The following is a 22,907-nucleotide window of genomic DNA, read 5'->3' on the forward strand; positions in this document are numbered from 1 at the left end:
TTAACTTTATCCATCACGTTTTTTTTTTTTTTTTTAAACAAAACTTTTTTTTTTTTAATTTTTTTTTCCCTCTTTGGGTTTGTACAAGAAATTTACAGTGTGAAAAATATACAAGTGGAAACGAGGCCGTAACCCTGGAACAAGGGAGGGCGGCTTGGTCACAAACACAAATAAACAAGACACTGCTGAGTTCTTCCTTTGGTCTGACTTCAGCCCCCTCAGCCCAGACGAGGCTTGCAGAGCTGAGACATGGGGGTCAGCCCCGGTCCTAGCCCCGCCCCTCCAAGCGGGCATGTTGAGGGTAGGCACATCTGGAGCAGCTGGTGCCATCTGGCTCTCTCTGGCTTCAGGCAGGTAGAATGTGGAGACAGGGTAGCCCCTTTCCTTTCCCAGCTGGAATGAGCTGGCAGTGGCTGTGGTGGGGAGTGAAACGGCCGAGTAGGCAGGGGCCTCTGGGTGACAGTGGCACTGGATTTCGGGGGTGGGGGTGGTGTGATTCTGCCCCTCCAAGCTACAGGGCACCCGAATGCTCGGCAGAGGCCCTTTGGCTCTGAGACCTGGAGAGCTCGGTGGATCCTGGGGCAGGTGGTCCTGCGGCTCGAACCCCTTGCAAAGCCCTAGATTTCAGTGGCAGTGATCTCCTCCAGACAGATGCAAGGGGCAGGCTCGGCCAGGCCCAAATCAGCAAGCTCCCGGGTCTCCAGCTCCAGGCTCAGTTGCTGCAGTTCCTGCTCCAGCTGCCGGTTTCGCCGGTACATCTGGATATAGTTGTGCTGCAGCTGCTTCTGGTAGCGGATCACCTGTTCCTTCTCGGCCTGCCAGGCCAGCCGCTCCCCCTCGAAGCTGTCCCGTTGCTCATCTCCCCGCCGCTGCTCCCGCTGCAGTTCTTGGCGCAGCCGTTCCACCTGAGCCCTCAGGCTACCCCCTGCCCCGGCGGCTGCCCGCTGCACCTTAGCCTCATCGCTCTCTGCCAGGAGGAACGGGTCGGTGGTGGCCGGGGGTACCGGGGGCTCCCGGAGTCCTGCTGCTTCGGCATCCAAATGCCCGGCCTTCTCCCGGAGCCGCTCAGCCTCCTGACGGTACCGCTGCAGCTCCTGTGAGCAGGCCTCCAGCTCCAGCTCCCGAGCTCGGGCTGCCTCCTGCAGGCCCCTGGCACGGCCCTCACTGACCCGCAAGGCAGCCCGGGCCTCTCGAAGGGCCACCCGTAGCGCCACCAGCTCACTACCCTTCTGGACCAGTTCTGCCTGAGATTCCTTCAGTTGCTGCTTCAGCAGGGAGATCTCACCTGATTTCTGACACACCTGTGGGTGAAAGGTATTGAGGAAGGACGGTGAGGCCTCTGGGTACTGGGTGTTCAAGGAAATGCTGCCCCGTACACAGAAGCACGGCAGGAGGTGAGCCTAGTGACCCGTCCATGGTTCTGCTTCTAGTAAGAGGCGAAAGGAGAACAGACACCCAGGTCGTTTCCTTTCAATGCCGGGATTCTTATACCAGATGCTGCATAAATACTGCCCAGGCCTGGAGGCTGGCAGGGGCTGTAGAGTGGAGTGGGGCAGTCCAGGGCAATTCCCACGTGCCCAGGTGAAAGGCAAGCATCTTGGGTAAGACAGGGCACCGAAAACAAACTGCCCTGGGCTCGTATCTCAGCCTAGCCACTGCTAGCTTAATTCTAGGCTCTAGCTCAATTTCTTTCTTCATTTATGAAATGGAGGTGTTAACAGCCCCCATGCAACAGAGAAGGTTACGCCACTAGCCATGTGGGCGCTAGATCACAACCCATGAGATCCAACAGAGGAACAAGGAAACCCCCAACCCAGAAAGACAAGGAAGGACAGACCCTCTAAGGTCACCTCTGGGTCACCTCTGCAGAGTGTGACCCCTTCAGCCTGCCCAGCGCCCGCCCGTCTAGCATACCTCCCATTTGGTCTCCTCGAGCCGTGGCCCGAGTTCCTGCTGTTCCCTTTCAAAAGTAGCACAGCGGCGCTCCAGCTGCTCCCGCTCCTGCAGCAGCTGGGCGAAGTCATCCTGCAACTGGCGCTTCTCTTGCTGCAGCTGGAACACCTGCAGTTGCAGCAGCTGCTGGGCCCGCTGGACACGCTGCGTGGTCTGCTGGGCCTGGGCTGCACAGTCCTCGCGCTCTCGTGGCCAGCGCCGCTGCCGTGCCCCGAACGCCTAGGGAAAGACAGCAGGCTAGAAATTGTGAATTCTAGCATCTCCAACTTGGGTGGCTCCCTGCCTGGCCTGAATCCAGTGAAGTATGACAGCCATAAAAGCGGGCACTTATATGGCATTTCTTAGGTGTCCGGCATTATCCTACAACCCCCTACGGAGTCACACCCGTTTAGACAGGGAAACTAGGACTGAGTGTGGTTAAGCAACTTGTGCAAATCCAACACCTTACAAGCCAGTGCTGGATCCAACTCACATACCCTGCCTCCTCACTGCTTTGAAAGTTAAGCTAACGACTTTGGGGGTCTCACCCCATGAGTTTTTAACCCTCTCCCTCCCCAACAACAATGCTCCACGCATTGTCCCTTGGCCTCTGGGTATTCAGCCACACCGCCCCAGGACTGCCACTGGCCGCACCTGACACACGGTGGCCTCACTCTCCTCCACACTGTCCCGAAGCTGCTGCAGCTCTGCCTCTCGGTCTCGAAGCTTCCCTTCCAGGACACACTGTAGCAAGGCCTCATCCGAAGGGGGTGGAGGCGGCGGAGGGGGTGGAGAGCGGTCTCCACCCGAACTGCTGCCAGGGGAGGCCCGGGCCCCACTGCCCAAGAGTCCCCCAGCTACACGACCCCCCAAGGAACCCGTGCTTTTGCTGGAGGAGGACCGGCCACTGTCTGAATGGGAGGGCCCAGTAGGAGCCCCTCGGGCTGGACCAGGCAGTGCCCCTCGGCTGTGGGAGGGCAGGTGCCCACCTGGGGAGTTGGTGGTTGGCTCGGCACCTCCGGTGCTGTAGGTGGGCAAGCTGGATAAAGAATTTCGGCCAGAGTCTGACAGTGTTCCTGAAGGGCAGCCACTGGCCCAACCACTCGGTGCCAAGGGTTTGTCAGCAGCAGAGGAGGAAGAGGAAGAGGAGGAGGAAGAGGCTGGCCCCCCAAACAGCTGTGTGAGGCTTCCCTGGCTCCCAGATAGCCCAGCAGCTCGAGGACCAAGGAAGCCAGGTAAGGACGGCGCCCCCCGAGGTTTGGGAAGCACTGGCTTGAAGGCTGTTGGCCGGATCAGGGTCTTCTCCATATTCTGAAATGAGGTACCACGTGACCCCATGAGGATGACCCCCCCAATCCCTCTCCTTTTTTAAAAATGTAGTACTGTTGTTGTTTTGAGACAGGGTTTTACTCTACTGGCCTAAGTTTACTCACGATGTATCCCCAAGCTAGCCCTGAACACAAGCAAGGTTTCTGCCCTTTAAAACTACAGGCGTGTGATACTAAGCCCAGTCTGCTTGCTTGACCTTTCAAAACACTAATCAGTGTGTATGCTGCACGTGCAAGAGTGTGCACACGTGCACACACTGGTGCCTGTGCATCAGAGGCTTTCCTCAATTACTTTCCACCTAATTTTTTATACAGTCTCTGAACCTGGAGTTCACCAGTCCAGCTAGTCTGACTGGCCAGCAAGCCTCAGGGATCTGCCTGTCCCTGCCTGACAAATGCCGAGCTTCCAGTCCTATGCCACAATGGCCACCTTTTCACGTGGGCACTGGGGATCTGAACTCAGGTCCTTGTGCTCAGGCAGCAAGCATCTTACCCACTTAGCTATCTCCTCAAGCCCCAAACCTTGATCTTTCAAGACCTTCATACTACTCGCTTTCCCAGACAGGGTCCTCAACCCCTATAAATTAAAAACCAATTGTTCCCACAGGCAGCAGGCCTCTAATTGTCCACTTATGCTAAGTAATTCAAAATGCTCATTTTTAATCATTATAATAGCCATGCAAGCAAAACATTATCCTCATCTCATATTAAAAAACGTGGATACAGAGGCCCAGACAGAAGTTAATGGCTTTGCCCAAAGACACACACACATCTCTGTAATAACTGAAGCAACTAGGCTGGAGGTGGTAACAGACGCCTTTAATCCAGGCACTCTGGAGGCTGAAGCAAGCAGATCTCTGTGAGTTCAAGGCCAGCCTGGTCTACACTGTGAGCTCCAGGACAGCCAAGGAAGGCTGCAGAGAGAAACCCTCAAAAACAAAAATAAAAAAATTTGAAACAACTACTATATTGTTTATTTGAGGGTGCTGGATACTATACTAAGTATTAATTCTAACAGGAGCTTATAAAGTTTAGCCTCTAACCTCAACTGTAAAGACACAGAAAATGGAACTCAGACAGGTTATTTCCCTGAGCCAGAAGGAGAGATAAGACAGAGTCCATATTCTTTGCTCTACATATGCTTCCAAATTCTAGTTCCCCAAGGGGCTCCTGATCCTACCCAGATCCCCCCAAGAGGGCTGCCCCTTACCTTCTCCAGCTTTCCAGAGACAGGAATGAGCTTTGGTGGGGGCCCACGGAGGTGGGCATTGTGCGCCTGGTGTTCTCGGGGGTCTTCAACATCACTGCTTGGGCTGGGAGGTGACTCTGTCCGGAAGTCCTCATTGACATAGGTAAAACTGTTGCCTGGGACAGCCTTCCTGGGTGGCACAGCTGGGCAGAGTGGTTCCTGAGCCTCGTAGCCACCCCGTAGCAGCCCATCCTGTTGTCGGAAGAAGGTGGGCCCAGGGACACCATGGTGGCGTTGAGGAGCAGGTCCCCCAGGACAGGGCCGGCCTGAGATAAGACTGCTCACGCTTCCCATTGCTGGGGTTTGTGGGGCAGTGGCTGTCTCACGTGCGGGCTCCAGTGGCACTGGTAGTGTGTGCACAATGGCCATGGTGGCAGAGGCTCAGGCCTGGCCAGGGGCCTCCAGGGCAACCTGTGAGCAGGGCATTGGTGTCAGAGTCCCTGCACCTTAAGAATCCTCCCCCTATAGGCCTTCTCCTGACTCCCCTCTTCCAGATAGAACGTTCCCCATAGAGTAAAAAGGCTTCCTCTCCAAGAACTGGCAGGAACCTCAAGTTCCCCTGGACCTCAACTCTAGTCTGGAACAAGGTTAAGGATTAACTTGACCAAACAGAGATGAAGGAATGGGAGACCCAAGAGGTTAAACAGGGTTCCTTGGCAGAGAAGACCCAGTTGAAGCCCAAACCTGTACCCCCTATGTAGCTGAAGACTCAGATTGGGCAGAGATCCCTAACTACTAGCTTCCAGTACAGGTCCCTACTCTCCTGGGACAAGTGGCCTCATTACTGGGCTGTTTGGGCAGAGGACACGTCAGGGATGCAATCAGTAACTCAGATGGTAATTAGGGAACAAAGAGCCAAAGCCAGGCACTATCCAGCCTCCCACTGCTGGGCCTCAGTTTCTCTCAGACACCCAGGCGGCGTCGAGGGTGGAGCTGGCCAAACAGGAAACCTTACAGGTCTTAGGAACCCACAGGTGCCCTCTGGGGGTCTCCTACCTCCCCAAGGTTGATGTTTGTTTTCATGCCAACTCTTAGCTTCTGCCATCACTAAGGGCCTACATGTCCCTGTCCCACTGCCAACCTTCACTAAACCTTTCCGCTTTAGCTGATCTTCGGAATAACCCCTACGGAATTTGAGCAGGAGCCCATTACCACGTCTGGTAGAATCTTAAGTAAGATGGCTCCACCCCTCCCCTAGTCTGGCTCCTTCCTGGAAAGGATAGCAAGACTGCACCCGGAACTCCCTCCCAGTTCCAAGGCTGCTGATGACCAAGACTCAGGCATCTGCTGAAGTCATCATGTAGCGCAGGGGCCAAGAAGTGGACAGAGGATCCCAAGAGAAGAGTGTGTATGTGTACATGTACTTGTAGGTGTGAGTACATAGACAGGATCCTAGAATTAAACAGTATCTGCGAGAATGTACACGAAAAATGCAGTGTGAGTCGGTGGGAGCTTAGACAGATGTCAGCACATTTGTGTGTGTGTGTGTGTGATGTAGGGAAACAGGACAAAACCAAACAAAGTTGTGCTATGTACCACAGGTGAGCCTCAAACTCAGGGATCCTCCTGTCTCAGAGCTGGGATTCTAACCTTGTGCTTCTAAGCCCAGCTGTCTGTGTGAATTCTTTTGTTGCTTGTTTCTTCCAAGACAGGGTTTCTCTGTGTAGCCCTGGCTGCCCAGGAACTTGCTCTGTAGACCAGGCTGGCCTTGAACCCAGAGATCTTCCTGTTCCTGCCTCCTGAGGGCTGGGATTAAAGGAGTGCATTACCATCGTCAGGCTGTATGTGTGAATTCTTGTAAAACACAGGGAGCACACAAATGTTATTAATGTGTATGTAGCAAATGAATCTGTGGGCTCTGAATGCCACTATACGACAAAAAAAAATATGATATACCAGTTTGTCCACATATATGCGAGTTTTGTGTAAATCACCAAATTTGGGCCCCCAGTCAGTTTCAGTCAGCCATTGTCAATAAGCCATTTTCTTCTCTCAATAGGAAACTCCTAGGGAAATCCTCATTTCTTTGGGGTCCATTGATTCAAGCCTCACGTAGATTGAGAGACACACAAATCTCTATAGACTGTCTTCATTTCTGCAAGACGGTTACATGGATTACTATGTATGTATTTTACACAAGGAAAGTGTGTGAAAGCTTATTTGGAGTGATCTGCAGGAGTGAGAATTCCGGGAGTGGTTGGGACCCGGGTAACATTCAAGGCCACCGGAGTGAATGGAAGCTCCTCCCTAGAACTTTTTTTTAAAACTTAAAAGAGTTTGAGGGAAGGTGAGATCACAGTGTCTGACACCCTTGCCCCATCTAACCTTTCTATATGGTTCTCCATTAAGTGTCCTAAGTGTTAAGACACAGAGAATCACAGCAGGGAGGACTTGTGGAGAGCTAGGGTAGGAAGTGAAATGGGTAGAAGCAACTTAGGGCTAGGTACTGAGATTGTGCCGCAAGGCCCAGCCCAGGGATGGAGACTGCTCCACGGTATAGAGAGAAGAGTGAGAAAGGGCTGGCACTCCTGTCCCTACTCCAGGGTACACAGAAAGTGAGACCCAGAAAGAAAGAAGGGCAAGGGCCGGGGGTAGACACTCAGACAGAAGACAGAAGAGACAAAGAGGCCAAGAGGCTCAGACATGAGGAGCCCAAGACAGACCAATGTGTTAAGGTCGCTGAAGCTACGCAGGCAAGGACCCCTAAAGCCAGAGGAACGTAAAGCTGGGCTCTGAGGGCCAGGCGTCTGGAAAGCCAGGCCTAGCCAGCCTGGCTCCCGCTCTTGAGGCCCAAGAGAGAAGGAGGGGCAAGCGGCTCCATTTTGAGAAATGCGTTTGTAGCTGTGGGAAAAAGAAACCCCTGGTTCTCCCCAGCACTCCCTGACCTATCACTATGGTACACAGAGCCCCGCGCCCCCACCCCAGCAAGTGGGCTGGGGGTTCTAGAGTCTGGAGCCGATCCAGGGCCTGAGATGAGTCTGGCCCACGTCCCAACTCTCTGACCTCAGGGCTGGGGTTGGAGAGTTGGGGAAAAGTCCCCCTAACACACACACTCAAACTCCAGAGACCAGTCAGGCAGGATCCGGTCTGGGATCACGAGTTCCCAACCCGAGACTGAAAGCTCGGAGTCCCCCCCCCCCCCCCGCCCCGGCCCACCCACAATAGTCTGCTCCTTCCATGAACTGGGGGCGTCTACGGAATGCCACCCCCCCCACCGGATCGCATCGCTTAGAAGTTGGGGCACCCTCTCAGCCCTGGACCCCTCACCTCCGCCGCGCTGCTCCATGCTCAGCCCCGGGCCGCCCCAGCACTCCACAGGCGCGCCGCCCGCTCCAGCCCGCGCGCGGCCACTCGGAGCTGCCCAGCTCGGCCCCGCCTCCGCCTAGCCGGCGCCCCCGGCCCTGACCAGCCCCCGCCCGGCCCGAGTGGGCGGTGCGCGCCGAACGGGGGAGGGGTCCGAGGGGCGTTCCCGCCCCAGGAGCGGACACGCGCAAGCAACCCACGTCACGCGTGCCCGCCAGGGCGCACGCGGGGGCTGTACGGCGGCGCTGGGGATTCCTCCCAGAGTGGCCTAGCGACTGCGGGTGGGTTAGGAGGCGCGGCCGGCTCGAGAGTCGTCGAGCGGGTCACCGTCCATCCCGGCCGGAGCCCGAGGGCGGGCGGCAGCTGGTCATTGTTCCTGCACAAAGAGCCAAGGCGCGGCGCCCACCCCTCCCTCTCCGCTCCTCTAGGAGCAGCTTCCCTCCTCAGTGCCTGGCTTCCCGGTCCAAGGGGAGGCCGAGAACGTCAGCCGTCCCTCTCCCGTTGCCGGCTCCCGGGCACAAGTTGAGGGACTGGCTCTGTCGCTGTCTGTCCCACCCCCAGCAGGCTGGAGGTCACATACTAGGATTTTTCTGAGCCGGCGCCACCTGGCGGCCCCTTCCAGCAACTCATCAGCCACCCCAGCTCCCCCAAAGTCCCCCACCAATCCCACCCCCTTTCCAGCGCAGCGCCCTCAGGCCGCGAGCCCAGGCTTGTGCCGGGCATGGCTTCAGGCTCTCCAGCCTAACCTCGGGGTCATTTGCTATGAGAAAGGTCGCTATTCAAAGAGGGGGGTACCTGACCCCCAATCATCGCAAGAATGAACAGCTCAAACCTACACTGGCTCCGCAGCTGAAGTCTTTCTCAGGGTCACAAATATTGTTACCCTCTAGAAAACAACAGTCTTAACACCCACACAACCTTTCCCACATTCTGTCTCGGGCAGCCACAATCATAGGCTCATCCATCACGTGGTTCCATATTCCCTCATTCCATAATCCTCCTGGCCAACTCACAGAAGACTTGGTGTGTCGTGCATGTGAAAGTGCACCCCAGTCCTCTGCATCCAGTCACATTCTTTAAATACATTTAGTCTCCTAACCCTCTTCCGTGCAAAGACAGTATTCGCTCAGGCAACTTTACATCACATTCACAAACTACCCATTTTCCCTGAGGGGGGTTTCTATGACCTGGTCAGGTCAGCTGACATTCACATCTTCTGGCAAGGTTATTCTCCCTTCCTCGATGTCCCCCCCCCCAACCCCCAGGGCCAAGGCCTGCCAGAGCTGGGCTCAGCCCGAGGAAGAAGCATCCCCCCCCTTCCAGGCCACAGCCTGGCCGGCTCTCAGCTCTATTTTTAGCTCCATGGAAAGGGTTGTTTTTCTTTCTTTTTCCCAGGAAAGGAAAACACAGCCTAGCCACCCTCAGGCTCAGTCCAGCCCCTCAGCTTCACGAGAACAAACTGAACCCCTCTCCCCAACAGAAACCCCCTCCTCTGGCCTTGCCCTGATCCCTGCCTCCTGGGGCACCGAGAGCCTCCTCCCCTCTCTGGCCTCCTGCCCAGAAGTTCAGGCAGCAGCTGGGCTCAGCGTGTGGCGGGGTGAGGGGTAGGGGATGAATGGTAGGGGCCGGAGGGGAGAGAAGCCTAGGGCTGCAGCCCCTCTTTCATTTTCTGAGAGAGGGGATTCTGGTTCTTCCAACTAAGAGGAGGCACACTCCCCTCAGGTTTAAGAATATATTTACTCTTGGTGCATTCCCCCCGAAAGGAGGGGTGAGGGAAGACTGTTCTTGCATGGGTGGGCTATTTGTGCCCAGTTCTGCAAGGGCTGGAGGTGGCAGCAGGAAGAGGACCCATAGACAGCTGCTCCCGGGGCTGGGGGTATGAGACCGGGGCAGCTGTCCGGAGCCATCAAGGTCCTCTCTCGGATACCTTTCAAGGATCCGGGTCCCAAGAACGGCTAGTAAGCTTCAAGACAAGGAGCCCAAGTTAACCCCAACTCTCTCCAGGTCTCCCGTGCCTCCCTTGCCGCCAGGGGCGTTGAGCTCCCATTCTGGGTGAGAGGATTTATCACCATTCCAGATGAAGCGTGGCATAAAGCCCTGTACAGGGAGAAACAAACATGCTAGGACCAGCGAAGAGATGGATGAGAGGGGTGTCTCTGCTTAGACAGGAGTTGGGGAGCACTGCCCACCCGTCTGCGAAGCAATCACGTGTTCAACGCCTGTTTACGTCTTGGTCTTCACCTGCAGGCAGCCGGCCGGGAAGCAGGAACCGCCTGGTGCGACAAACCCCGCCCGCCCCGCCGACAGTCTCAGGGCGTCCCCTTTCCCTCAGCCTGGAGCAGAAAAATTCAGCGTCCATCTCGCAGGGAGTGTGGGGGGGGGGGGAGGGTGTCGCACGAGCTGGGGGCACTGCCTATGGGACAGCTAGGGTAACTAGCTGTGCTTGTCCTATCCTGTATACACGTGTGTTCGTGTCCTAAGTGAATGCATGGTTCGTGCGTGCGTGTGTGTGTGTGTGTGTGTGTGTGCGTGTGTGCAAGTTTCCTTGCCCCTTTGCTGTTGAGGTTTCGCCAGCGCTCCACAGAGTGCAGACCCCTTCATCCCAATCCCGATTCTTATGGTGCCTAAAGTTCTCTCCAAAGTGAGGATGTGCAGGAAGCCGGAGTTCCTGCACCCCGTCGGCCCCACCACTCACCCAGCGTCACCCGCACCGCTGCTCCCGTTTTGGTCCAGCTCCGGATCCAGCGTTCCTACTTCGTCGCCGCGATAGAACTCTGATTCTTCAGCGGGCTCCGGGCTCAGCGCTCCCGGCTCCCCGCTCTCGCCAGGCCGGCCCTGGAAGAGTGGGGCGGGGCGGCTGAAGCCGCGCCCCCCCACCCAGAGAGGGGAGTGGTCTGCCCTGCACCTCTGAACAGTCAACCTAGTACCCAGCCCAAAAGTAGTTCGAGCCAGTACCCAGCCCAAAAGTAGCTTGATGGTGGCCTAAGGCTCTCTCTGGCCTTTTGACTGCACAGCATAATGACTTTTGACCTAAGGGGAGGGCAGATGTTAGACGGTTAAACTACCTGGCAGCCTTAACTAAGGCGCTCTAGAGCTTGACTCTCCGGCTCTGTAGGGAACTCATTCTGGTCCACTCTGCTCACAACCAGAAGAGGGAAAACCCCTAACACACACACACACACACACACACACCACACACACACACACACACACACTAGGGTTTGGGTTGTCTGGGGCTGTCCTGGCCAACCTAGTACTGCCTCCTTCCCAGACTCAGGTGAGAAAGCTGCTAGTCCTGGCCCCCCATAGGGCATGGCTAGGCTTCCCTTAGCCTCATAAAGTCCCACCCACAGGAGCAAACAGGAAGTTGGCCTGTATTTCAGGGAGGTACCAAAGGCTCCATTCCTCCCTGGCTTACCAGGTATATTGTGGAAAGGCTTTGAAGTTTACAGCTCTCTGAGCCAGACCCACTGCCTGAGTAGTTGGGCTGTAAGAGACCAAGGTGAGTTTGGACTCTTCTCAGACTCACCCACTGTACAGCTGTTGAGGAACTAAAGCTGCCCCCTCACAGCCATGTGAGACATAATGTCAGTCTGAAAACAGGGCTGCAGATCTAATCTGAACCTGCTAGTCCAGACCTTTCCAGGTCTCTGGGACATTAAGTAAGTTGAACACAGGGCTACACGACTCATCCCAGGTGATTTGCTTAGAACCACTTGTATGTGGTTATAAAGTGCCTCCTCGGGACTTTATATTAAAGATATAGGGACTTATCTTCCCTGGTTTCTAGGCTCCACTGAGCATACTTCGTGCTAGATCTTGCTGTGGGGAAGTTTAGGGCAGGTATGAAGTGGAATGTTTTTGTGTATGGGGTGTGTTAGCTTCCCCTCCTCCTCCTCATTCTGGTTTGCGCTGTGTGGGGGTGTGCACCAGGAGGGTGGAACTAGACAAACAGGCAAATGCGTATCTATTTCTCTATGCTGATGTACGGCCTTCACAACTCCAAACTAGAAACTAAAGAATTCTCTGAGAACACACCAGGCACTTTAGGGAAAGTAGAATATAGAATCCATGCTCTTATAGATAGAAATGATCTCTCTTTGTACATCTGGAAGGCATGGCTGACTTAAATATTTCAGACCCTGGATGAGGCCTAGAGCAGCCAACTGCTGGTAATGATTACTGCAGGATTAGAGAGGCCTGGCTCCAGCCAGTCTGGAAGAGACCCCCAAGAAGGCAAACCCTGGAGGAGCTACCCCCACCCCTAAGTCCCCCCCCCCACCAGTTTTGCAAGCTGTTTGTTTCAGGTCTTTGTAGCTAGAGTTCTCAGAAGCACTGGACTCTTCCATTCGGTTCTAAAAGCTTCCTCTTGGGTTGATTTGAAAAGGTTGCTCTTCCTCTAAGGAGGAAAAAAAAAATTCCTCTACCTATAGCAGAGGCTTTCTAACACCCCCAGTCTGAACACTGGTACTTAAAGGGTATCAAAGGAAGTGAAATTAAAAGGTCATTTAGCAATATGCCTGGCAGTCTGTGGATCATTTCTTCTACAATCTTCTGTAGCGCTTGTTAAACCAGAACCCATATCCAAGACCATATCAAACTCCAAAACTCAGGCTTGGGACAGAGATTGCCCTAAGCTCTGCATGTTTAACGAATTCCCAGGAGCTCCAGCACATGTCAAGGAGAAATGGGAGGATTGCAGAGAAAATAGATGAGGGTAAAGGTAAAGAGATAATAAGCTGACTATATTTGAGACAAAGTTTTGAGTAGCTCAGTCTGGCCTAAACTGTGTAGCCTAGGATACTTTGAACTTCCGATCTTCTTACCTCTACCTCCCAGGTGTTGGAATTGCAAGCATTCACCACCACACCCAGCTAGGGCTGATTCTTGAGTCTACAATGGGAAATATGAATGGCTCACCTCACAGGTGAAGATGGACAGCTGGTCAGGCAAGGCCTGGGTATGTGGCCCATTGACCCACACACCTCTGTCAGGAATTTTATGGAGTCCTCAGGTAAGTTAACACATCACTGTTTCCCCTGTGCCAAAGCAGGTGTATATTTAGGGGATGGGATGTGAAGGCCCTGCCTGTATTGCTCCCTGCTTTTGGGAGCCTATGGCTCAAAGGTTGAAGGGGGTTTGGGGGGAGGATTCATTTATTCCCAATTCAGAGAAATCCAATTAGTGTGGGGAGACACCTGGTGGACAAATAAGAAAAAGCACAGAAACAAAGGCAATAGAAATAAATGTTTCTTTCAAACTGCAAAAAGCTCTACAGAGTCCAAGTTCCAGCTGTCAGAGGCAACACACAGTGGAACCGGTAACCAGGGGGCAGGCACTGCAGGCTTAGAGCTTCTTTCCATGGTCCAGTGTGAAGCAGCTCCCATCTTTGAGGCCCTGATAATATAGATAAGCACCTCAGATCAATTCTTATGCTTGGCTCTACAAAGCAGAGCAGAGAGGCTTGGTGCCCACTGAATCATTCTTCAGCTCTGAAAGCCAACATGCTGGAGTTTCAGCAAGCCTCCTGTTTCATGGCAGGCTCAGGGACCGCCCTCTTTATCTGACTTGCTCATTCCTACCTACGGTTTTGGTGTGTTTCTTTGCCTAGATCCCTTTCTCCAGAGGTTCACAAGGCCCACATCTAGTTCTCATATGCATTCCACTCAGACACCTTTTAGACAGACTAATCAAAACTAGCTGAGCAGTCTAGTGTTCTTCACTTTGCTTTGTTCCTTTCACCAAATGCTGGTTCTTTAGAAACAAACCTTGGCTTTTCAGTGCTATACATGAAGACCCATGGGACAAAAACCAAACCAGCATACAGAAGATCCTTAGTAGTTGCTGAATTAATTTTTTCACCATGGAAGCCCTGGGCTGGGAAAGGGGCCATAGCTCAGGACTATAGGATGAGCCCCAGCAGAAGGCCAAGAGTCTGTGGGTCCACCTGGTCCTCCAAGGGTCATCCCAGCAGGCAGCTGTGCACTGCTCTCATCTTGAGGGCTTGGAAGTATCTGGCTGGTAAGGGCTGGGGTCCTGGCCTAAGCAAGTCTCAGAATTCTGGTGCACAGCCCCTTTTTTGCCAGAAGAGGACTTTTTGGCCACTAGTCCATTGTCATCCTTGATCTTCTTGAGTCGGGCTTTGCTCTTGGGTGGGATAGAGAAGGTAAGGGAACTCTTGTTGAACTCAAGTGGGAAGACACCTACGTCTCCATCAAAGCGATTCTTGGACACCTGCAGATACCGTTTCCCAGGCCCAGTCACCAGCTTCCTGTCCTGCAAGATCAGAACATTGTCTGCTTCTTGGCTTGCCTAAAGGAGAGGGGGTAGGAGAAGAAAAAAACATGAGTGAAAGGTGTGCAGGGAGCAGTGGCAAGAATGAGAAAGGATGGGCTTAAGAGATGACCCAGCAGTTAAGGGTACTGGCTGCTCTTTCAGAAGACCTAGGTTCAATTCTCAGCACCTCCAGGGTGGCATACTATGTCTGTTAACTCCAGTCCCAGGGAATCCAATGCTTTCTTCTGTCCTTTGTGGGCACCAATATGCATGTGGCACACAGACATACATGCAGGCAAAACACCCATACGCATGAAATAAATTTAAGAGGAAAAGGCATCCCCTCGTCACCAAGCTCTTTAAACAACCAGTCATAATTGATGCTAGAGCCGCTGAATCTCCCAGCTGTAACAAACTCACCAGTCTCAGGCTCTGTGCTGCCGCTCCTGCTTTCCCTGCCCCTCCTCCATGGTGGTCCCTCCTATCTGCCCTCCTTATTCTTGCCATCCATGTGTCACTTCCCTAGGAACCACCTTTGATTCTCTACAGTGCCACCTTTTTTTTTTAAGCTTCTGCATTGTTCTTGTTCCATGTTTGCTTCAAAGTGATATAGTTTTTGCAACTCAACCTGAACTCCCCTTGCCTCACTGAGGCCTTGCATGTAAAAGGAATTCAGTAAACCACTGAAGACATCAGGATGAGGGTTGGTCCTGTGGCCCAGAAAGCCTTCCCATCTACTGGATAACCTGATACTTACTGTCTGGAAACCTTAGTATCACTTTGTTGGTGCGTCTGCTGGGAAGTCTCCCCATGTATCACAAGAGGACTCACAGACCACTCCTCAAGTACTTGTGCTGCCTATCATAGCTACATCCATGGAGCTGCAATCACCAGCTTACGCTTTCTGCTGCTAGCAGATGTGACTGCCAAGAGCCAACTACCATCCCTGGTATCTTTCATGCCATGGCCTCAGAGCGACTACATCTTTCTTTTGTTCAGGACAGACATGAGGCTCTAAGGCCAAACAAGGACTGTTTCTAGTTACACCTTTAACTCCTCAAAGCCTGAGTACCTTAAAGCCAACTCACTTTGGCTGAGCCAAAAATGGATGCTGTCTGTAGTTCTTTGTCGTCATCTTCTTTCCGTGGGTGAATAACCAGAGTCACGTGGCAACTATTGTCTGTAGCAAACTTCCGAAAGGCTCCAACAATGTAGTCTTGAGCTGCAATTCTGCAGCCACGAAGTTCAGCAATAAAAGAGGTTATTAGGTGGAACACACACAAACTCTTGAGTAAGTCTGTCCACACAAACTATCTATCTTAGTCAGGGTTTCTATTCCTGCACAAACATCATGACCAAGCAGCAAGTTGAGGAGGGAAGGGTTTATTCAGCTTACACTTCCACATTGCTGTTTATCACTAAAGAAAGTCAGGACTGGAACTCAAGCAGGTCAGGAAGCAGGAGCTGATGCAGAGGCCATGGAGGGATGTTATTTTCTGGCTTGCTTCCCCTGGCTTGCTCAGCTGCTTTCTTATAGAACCCAGGTCTACCACAATGGGCTGAGCCCTCCCAGCTTCATCACTAGTTGAGAAAATGCCTTACTGATGGATCTCATGGAGGTATTTTTCCTTTCTCTGTTATAACTCCAGCTTGTGTCAAGTTGACACATAACCAGCCAGTACACCATCCCAGGCCCATTACATTTTCTACTTAAGGATTCATACTCAAGTCCCTGGACATTTTCAAGAGAAGACAAGTATGTTTGAGTTTGACAAGAAGAATTCACCTGTCAGTGGAGAACTGCTCATGACCCATCATGAACTGTAAGTTGTCGATGACTACATGACAAACGTCATAGACGTAGACAGCATGCTGCATTGTGTCTATGACAGACCTGGGAAAGAGAAGCAGCCATTTAATAGCCAACAAGTAGCCTCGAGACACTCCAGGGGGAAGACCTGACTTTCTGACTTCCTGTTCTCTGAAAACCCCAAGCCTGGCTAAAGAGACTGGACGGTGCTTTCACTGGAGCTAGAAAGGGATCAAAAATATGGTGTGATTCCCCAGAAATGAAAGGAAAGGCCAGGAATGGTGACAGCACTCTGAAGACAAAGGTAGGTGGATCTCTGTGAATCAAGGGCAGCCAGGTCTACATAATGAGATCCAGGAAAGACATAGTTATCAAGAGAGACCCGCCTCTAATTAATTAATCATCTCCTTTGAAGATCTTACCTGATGCTCTGTTGTCCGTGGAAAGTCATGAAATAGAGAGGCAGGTCCTCGAAGCGGTCTGCCCACTCTTCATACTTGTCCAGCTGCTCTTCTAGCCGTGCCACAGCAAACTGAGTCAGCATGACCCGGGCTAGTCTCACATTACTGATCTCAAAGCTACCCCACAGTGTGTTCACTCCCTGGGTACACAAGTCCAGGGCATACTCACTGATGAATGTTGTCTTGCCACTGCCTGTTGGCCCTATAAAGGGATGGACAAAGCCCTGAGTTAAGAGGAAAGTCTGGCAGCACATGAGAGGCAGAAGAAGTGGTTTAGTTCAAGGCCAGTTGGTCTATAGAGTGAGTTCCAGGACAGCCAGGGCTATACAGAGAGACCCTGTCTTGAACAACCAAAAAAACAAAACAAAAAAACAAAAAAAAAAAAAAAAGAAAAGAAAAGAAAAAGAGGGGCTGGAGAGGTGGCTCAGTGGTTAAGAGCACTGACTGCTCTTCCAGAGGTCCTGAGTTCAAGTCCCAGCAACCATAGGGTGGCTCACAACCATCTCTAATGGGATCTGATGCTCTCTTCTGGTTTGTCTGAAGACAGCGACAGTGCACTCGTATACATAAAATAAATAAAAATCAATAAAAGCATAGATGAAAGTCTGGTCTTTGAAGTCAAAGTTGGGAGGGGAAGCCTCCTTTTAACACTGCCAGCCTGGGGCTGGAGAGAGGAAGCAGTAATTAAGAGCACTGTTGCTCTTGCAGAAGACCTGGATTTGATTCCCAGTACCCACATGATGGCTCACAACCATCTGCAAGTCCAGTTCCAGGTGATATAATGAATTCTGACCTCTGAGGGCATTGGGCAAGTGTGTTGTGCACATACACATAGGCAAAGCATTCATGTACATAACAATAAACAAGTGGCCAAAACCCACACTTTGTCACCATATTGTCTAATCCTTTACCTAAAACACTGATATTTTTATATTATTATTTTACGGATATGGGTGTTTACCTGCATGTATGTCTATGGATCACATGCATGCCTGGTGTCCTTAGAGGTCAGAAAAGGTCATCAGATCCCCCTGGAACTGGAGCTACAGACAACTGTGAGCCACTATATAGGTGATGGGAACTGAACTCCAAGTCCTCTGGAAGAGCAGCCAGTGCTCTTATCCACTGAGCCATCTCTTCAGCCCCAAAACAGTGATTTTATAGTCACCTGTAAAAACCGTCAACTCGCCCTTCCGATGCCCCTTCAGCAGACGATTCAGGTCAGGGAATCGGCTCCAACGGACACCAGCTGCTTGCTCTACATTTGATAGCTCTCCTAAAACCTCTTCTCGGAGCTGTCTAAAAGACACGATAGACTTGTGCCAGGCAGGGAGGGCAGTTCGAAGAATACGGGGAAGACTTAAGCCTTGGTTTAAGGCCTCCAGGGGACGAGGTTGTTGGTTCCCAGGCCTCACCAAAGAGCATCGCTTGGGGTTGAGCTTTCGGGCAAACAGTTTGGCAGCTTCCCAGGATCGAAGGTCATCCCCTAGCCAGAACACAATCCTGCGGAACTGTTCAAGGTAAGGGAGTAAAGCTGGAGGTAAGCAGACCGTTCCTCGGGGAAGGGAAAGGGTTGGCAGCCCCGTGGACTGGCTTAAGGCCAGGCTGTCCAGCTCACGACTTGTCAGGACCACCTCAGCATCTCTACGGCTGATCAGTGGTAATCCAAATAGGTTGTGGTAGACACCAGGCCTGGGAATGGTGGTCTCTACGTACTTTACTCCATTTTCCTGACCCTCAGCCTCTAGTAGCTTCAGGCCACGTAATCCTGAGCTCCCAGGGGTGAACCAAGGGAAGACCAGACTTCGAGTAGGTCGAAAATATCGAACACTGAATCTCCTGAGTGTGTCATCTGTCACCTTGGTAAGGCCGAACATCACACGAGCTAGCTGGGCTTCCTCGGGGTCAGGCAGCTCCCAAAGAGGTATGGCTCGGTTCCAGATTCTCAAGACTTCCTCCCTGTCCTCAGCTTCTGGGCCCTCCCTAAGTAGGATTCCCTCTTTGGCCCCATCCCCTCGACCCTCCACACTGGCCTGGAAGTCTTCCCAGCTCCCTTCTGCTAGGCTGGCCATGCAGAGAAAGTGTCCTGTGGTCTTGTCGATGAAGAGGCAGAAAGTGGTAGCATCCTTCTGATTTTTGATGTCTGAGGACGCCACAAAGGGACTTGGTGCTCGAAGGCAGCTGTGGCCATCCTGGAAGGGGATCCCATGCGCTCGTAAATACTGGCGGATTTCAGTTGTAGTCACAGGCAGCACTGGTACCTCTAAGGATGGGAGGGCTTCTTTTCTGTACCTTCTGCGGGGAGGACCTGGAGCCAAGCTTCGGGGCAGACCCCTCCTACCCACCCACTCCCCACGCAGTGGCAGCAAGATTCGGAGGGGATATGTACGTCGGAGAAGGAGCCACATTCCTAATGGGGTGGGATGCCAGTACCGCAAAAACTTCTAGTGTCTGGTTTAGAACCTTCACTAGGCCAGACCCTAGGAGTTCTACAAGGAACTCACAATTGCTAACTTCTCTCTTTATCTCTCCTCAAACTTCTCTACAAACACAATTCTTTATCCCCCTGGTTGCCTGTATATTGCTACTTCATCCCTACAAATCTATACTACCCTGTCGCGTCTACGCCCCTCTCTGAAGACTCATACTTCTAGGTCCTTTACGATTTCTCTCCACCAGTCACTTCTAGGGTCTTCTACGGTCCCTCAATCTAAGCGGCTTCTCTGTATCATCTCTTCACGTCTACTACCCCTCTACGGACTCTTCTCGCCAACCTCATCTCTATAGCTCTCTGCATCCTGTCTGAACCCCAATTCCAGGCGCTGTTAGTTCCTAGCGCTCACAGGGACCTTCCACACTGCTGGAGGTCACGGCTCCCTTTCAGACTCCGGGGCTCTGCCCTCCTCTTCAGAAGCTCCACGCTCCCACCCCTTGCTTCCCGTCACCACTCTCCTTTAAAGCGTTCTGTCCGAAACGTGGGTGGCCCGCACGCGCCACTCACTGTGACTCCGGAAGCAAAACTCTCCAGGGAGCCCATGCCCTCGGAACCGGAAGTCACCGGTTAGTCCCGCCCTCCATCTCTGTGTCCTGGCTGTATAGCGGTAGCTATGACCGCGCGCGGTACTCCGAGCCGCTTTCTGACCAGCGTCCTCCATAATGGGCTAGGTCGCTATGTGCAACAGCTGCAGCGCCTCAGCCTCAGCCTCAGTCGGGATGCGCCCTCGTCCCGCGGCGCCAGGTGAGGCACGCAGAAGCGGGAGGACCGGAAAGTGGGGTGGGGAACGACGGGACTGGGTTCGGGTCACCGTACTCACCTTCGCTGGCTCTCGCAGGGAGTTCGTGGAACGCGAAGTGACCGACTTCGCCCGACGTAACCCAGGAGTCGTAATATACGTGAACCCGCGCCCGTGCGCTGTGCCAAGAATAGTGGCCGAATACCGTGAGTGGGTCCGGGCTAGGGCGGGTGGGCGGGATCCTGGCTTGCCCGCTGAATTCTACTTGTTTGTCTTATGACCTGGCGACCTCCGCTCATTCCCATATCCCTCTGCCAGTTAACGGGGCTGTGCGCGAGGAAAACGTCAACAGCAAGTCGGTGGAGGAGATCACGGCGCTGGTGCAGAAGCTGGCCAGCCAGTCCGGCTTGGATGTGATTCGCATCCGCAAGCCCTTCCACACGGACAACCCTAGCATCCAGGGCCAGTGGCACCCCTTCACCAACAAACGGACTGCTCTCCACGGACTGCGGCCCAGAGAACCCCAGGATTCTGCTCCAGCATCGATACAAGCACAGTAAAGAACCAGGCTTAGGACCGTGAAAGTGATAGGATCCGTTCCTCTTTCGGATTTCAAGCTCAGGCCAAATAGGTGGAGCTTACCAGCGGGGGAGTGGCCCCGGAATAAAGAAGAGCTTTTTCATTGCCCACTTCTAACTAGGTTTAGTGACCTTGAGAATACCCTAATTCTGATTCATTTGGCCTCTTTGCAAGCTGAGATGTGAGAAGTGTACAACAAACACTTCCAAGTGTTGTACAAGGACCTTGTTTTCTGAAATATGATGATTTCAAAATAGTAAAGGTTCTGAAGGGTGTCTTTTGAAGGACATGAGACTTCCTGTTGCTCTTGCTGTAGTATGTTGGGCAAAGCACCTCATTTCCGTGTTTGTGTGCAATTTAGGGAACTGAAGTCGAGCCTGGTGGTGGTGCACCCCTTTAATCCCAGCATTTGGTGGGCAGAGGCAGGTGAATCTGAGTTCAAGGCCAAAGTGAGTTCCAGGGCTATATAGTACCCTGTCTCAAAGAAGAAAAAGAAAGAAAACCGAAGTTATTAAACTCACCTAAGACCATATTTGAAGACATTATTTATCATGTTTATAAGTGTTTTGCCTGAATGTTTTTCTGGGCATCATGCACATTCAGTGCCCAAGGAGGCCAGAAGACAGTATAGGGTCCTCTGGAAAGAACAGTCAGTGCTTTTAACCACCTGAGCCATCTCTCCAGCATCTCAAAGTCACAAGTCAAAAAATGTGTACTTTTTTTTTTCTTCAAGATGTAGGATTTTACTATGTAGCTCTGGCTGTCCTGAATTGCTTGGTAGACCAGGCTGGCTTCAAACTCAGAGACCTGCCTCCCTCTGCGTCCCAGATGCTGGGGCTAAAGGTGTACACAACTGTGCTTGGCTCAAAATGTATGCATATTCTCGGCATCAGCTATATTTTTGACTCTAAAACCAGAAGCAGAACATAAAACCTTTCAGTGGTTATTGTCAAAGGCAATGTGACTCAGAGTCTCAGAGCAGGTCATAGATCACAAGCTTATTGTGGTCCTAATTGCGTTCCTACCCCCAAATTCTTTGTACAGAAATGAGCCCATGTCTTTCCCTGGATGGAGGAGTGGGAGGTGCTAGAAAGCTTGGGGAGGAGCAGGAGGGCTGACAAGGATCTTCCAGTCTTACTTTAACCAAGATGGGCTGCAGAGATGGCAACACTGCTGCTCAGGTTCAATTCTCAGCAACCACATGGCAACCAACAACCGTCTGTTATGGTTCCAGGGGACCTGGTCTCTAAGGGTATCTATCTGGCAGCGGGGAGTGGGGCAGGGAAGGGAAAGGCTTTTGTGTGGTGGTACAACTTTTAACACCAGCACTTGGATGGCAGGGGCAGCCAGATAGATGAGTTCAAGGCCAGCCTAGTCTACATAGAGGGTTCCAAGCCAGAGAGGGCGACACAGTAAGACCATGTCTTTAAAAAAGAAAAGAGAAAGGCAGGGCCGGCGAGATGGCCCAATGTGTAAAGGCCATCACTGCCGAGCCTGGCAACTTGAGTTTGGTCCCCAGGACTCACATTAGTGGAAGAAGCAGCAGACAGACTCTCCCAAGTTGTCCTCTGCCCTCTACTTGTGCGCTCTGGCATGTTCTAGCATACGTGCACATATGCAACAATTATTTTTAAAGCAAGGAGCTGTTAGTATGTGTCAGTTGCACATATCCAGGAGTTGATGACCAGCTTGAACAGTGGGATTAGCTATCTGCAAAGATAAAGCTAAAGGAAGAGGGCCAGGAGCAAATGTTAGGTGTCCTTGGGGCTTCCTGAGTTCCTCTGATTTTGTCCCCCTTAACATCATCAGTGAGTAAAATGAGCCCTTAACCCACGGCCCCTGTGCCTGCCCAGGTCAGCAAAGGCAGAAGCTGAGGGATCTTGTGTAAATATTTTGATGGGGAGCAAAGCCAACCCTAGGTGAAGAAATCTCTGGAGCACCTTCTCTATAAGCCAGAAACCTGTCCATGGTGAAGCCAGTTTAGACCAAGCAGACACTCAGAGCTGTGGGGAAAGAGGGCATTTATTAGCCAACATCAGGAGGAGCACAGCCCAGGCTCCCCATTCTATCACGTGCCTGTTCCACCCACCTGGGTGATGAGTGGGGGCATTGCTGAAGAAGTACAGCCATTCTCACAATAAATACATTCATTGTGGGGTGGAGGTGGGAGAGGTATGGGTGAAGGATAGTAAAAACTCATGGGGTTCCACATTCTCAGCTACAAAAATAACAGTCATCCTCACCCAAGGGGAATGGGAGAGCTCAGTCAGGGTTGATTGTCCCATATGGGCCTGGAGACATCTGAGGCCTTTGGACCTTGAAAGTGCCCTGGTGAGGTAGGACAGGAATGGGAGCCAAGCATCCAAACTCCCAGCCTCTGCCCTTTGCATAGTTCCAGGAACGGGCTTCATGTGCCAGGTGAGATCTCAGATCACTTCCTCCTGCTCTGGTCTAGGAGAAGCAATTGCTTGGTCCCTAAGAAGGAGGCTGGCTCATTGAGTGCAGTGTTGCCCACTTGTCCTAGTTCAGTGAGGACAGCTAAATGGGAAGGGAAATCTCTCTTTGAAATATCCATGGACCAAACCCAGTAGACACAGGTCTGACCGAGGCAGCAAGGGGAGGTTCAGAATGTTCATGTGGGTGGAAATGTAAGCACATGATATGGATGTGTTGTCACATATGCATGAGGAAAGGACGTGCCTGGAGCTCTGGCACCGCTGCATGTGAATGAGAGGA

General features: G+C 52.4%; 3 protein-coding genes across 6 annotated transcripts; 1 reads left to right on the forward strand and 2 right to left on the reverse strand.

Annotated features, from left to right (window-relative positions):
• Nucleotides 1-70: 70 nt before the first annotated feature.
• LZTS2 (leucine zipper tumor suppressor 2) lies at nucleotides 71-10,638 on the reverse strand. Of its 4 annotated transcripts, none has more exons than XM_080912885.1 (5): nucleotides 10,508-10,638; nucleotides 4,471-4,920; nucleotides 2,587-3,243; nucleotides 1,915-2,172; nucleotides 71-1,301 (listed from the first exon to the last, which is right to left on the reverse strand). In XM_080912885.1, exons 2-5 carry the CDS (start codon nucleotides 4,876-4,878, stop codon nucleotides 618-620), a joined length of 2,007 nt encoding a protein of 668 aa, XP_080769011.1. In that variant the 5' UTR covers nucleotides 4,879-4,920; nucleotides 10,508-10,638; the 3' UTR covers nucleotides 71-617. The 4 variants fall into 4 exon arrangements, with proteins under 4 accessions (XP_080769011.1, XP_080769010.1, XP_080769012.1 ...); XM_080912884.1 differs by lacking the exon at nucleotides 10,508-10,638 and adding an exon at nucleotides 7,777-8,313; XM_080912886.1 differs by lacking the exon at nucleotides 10,508-10,638 and adding an exon at nucleotides 6,100-6,711.
• A 2,411-nt stretch (nucleotides 10,639-13,049) lies between these two features.
• TWNK (twinkle mtDNA helicase) lies at nucleotides 13,050-19,312 on the reverse strand. Its single transcript, XM_080911355.1, has 5 exons — nucleotides 17,528-19,312; nucleotides 16,321-16,561; nucleotides 15,875-15,982; nucleotides 15,177-15,318; nucleotides 13,050-14,124 (listed from the first exon to the last, which is right to left on the reverse strand). The coding sequence occupies exons 1-5, from the start codon at nucleotides 18,765-18,767 to the stop codon at nucleotides 13,804-13,806; spliced, it is 2,052 nt and encodes a 683-aa protein (XP_080767481.1). The 5' UTR covers nucleotides 18,768-19,312; the 3' UTR covers nucleotides 13,050-13,803.
• Nucleotides 19,313-19,440: 128 nt separating this feature from the next.
• Nucleotides 19,441-21,087, forward strand: MRPL43 (mitochondrial ribosomal protein L43). The gene is made up of 3 exons (XM_080911144.1): nucleotides 19,441-19,597; nucleotides 19,692-19,798; nucleotides 19,911-21,087. The coding sequence occupies exons 1-3, from the start codon at nucleotides 19,467-19,469 to the stop codon at nucleotides 20,150-20,152; spliced, it is 480 nt and encodes a 159-aa protein (XP_080767270.1). The 5' UTR covers nucleotides 19,441-19,466; the 3' UTR covers nucleotides 20,153-21,087.
• The last annotated feature ends 1,820 nt before the right edge of the window (nucleotides 21,088-22,907 follow it).

Source organism: Micromys minutus (genome assembly GCF_963924665.1).
Source record: "Micromys minutus genome assembly, chromosome: 2".
Classification (NCBI taxonomy): Eukaryota; Metazoa; Chordata; class Mammalia; order Rodentia; family Muridae; genus Micromys; species Micromys minutus.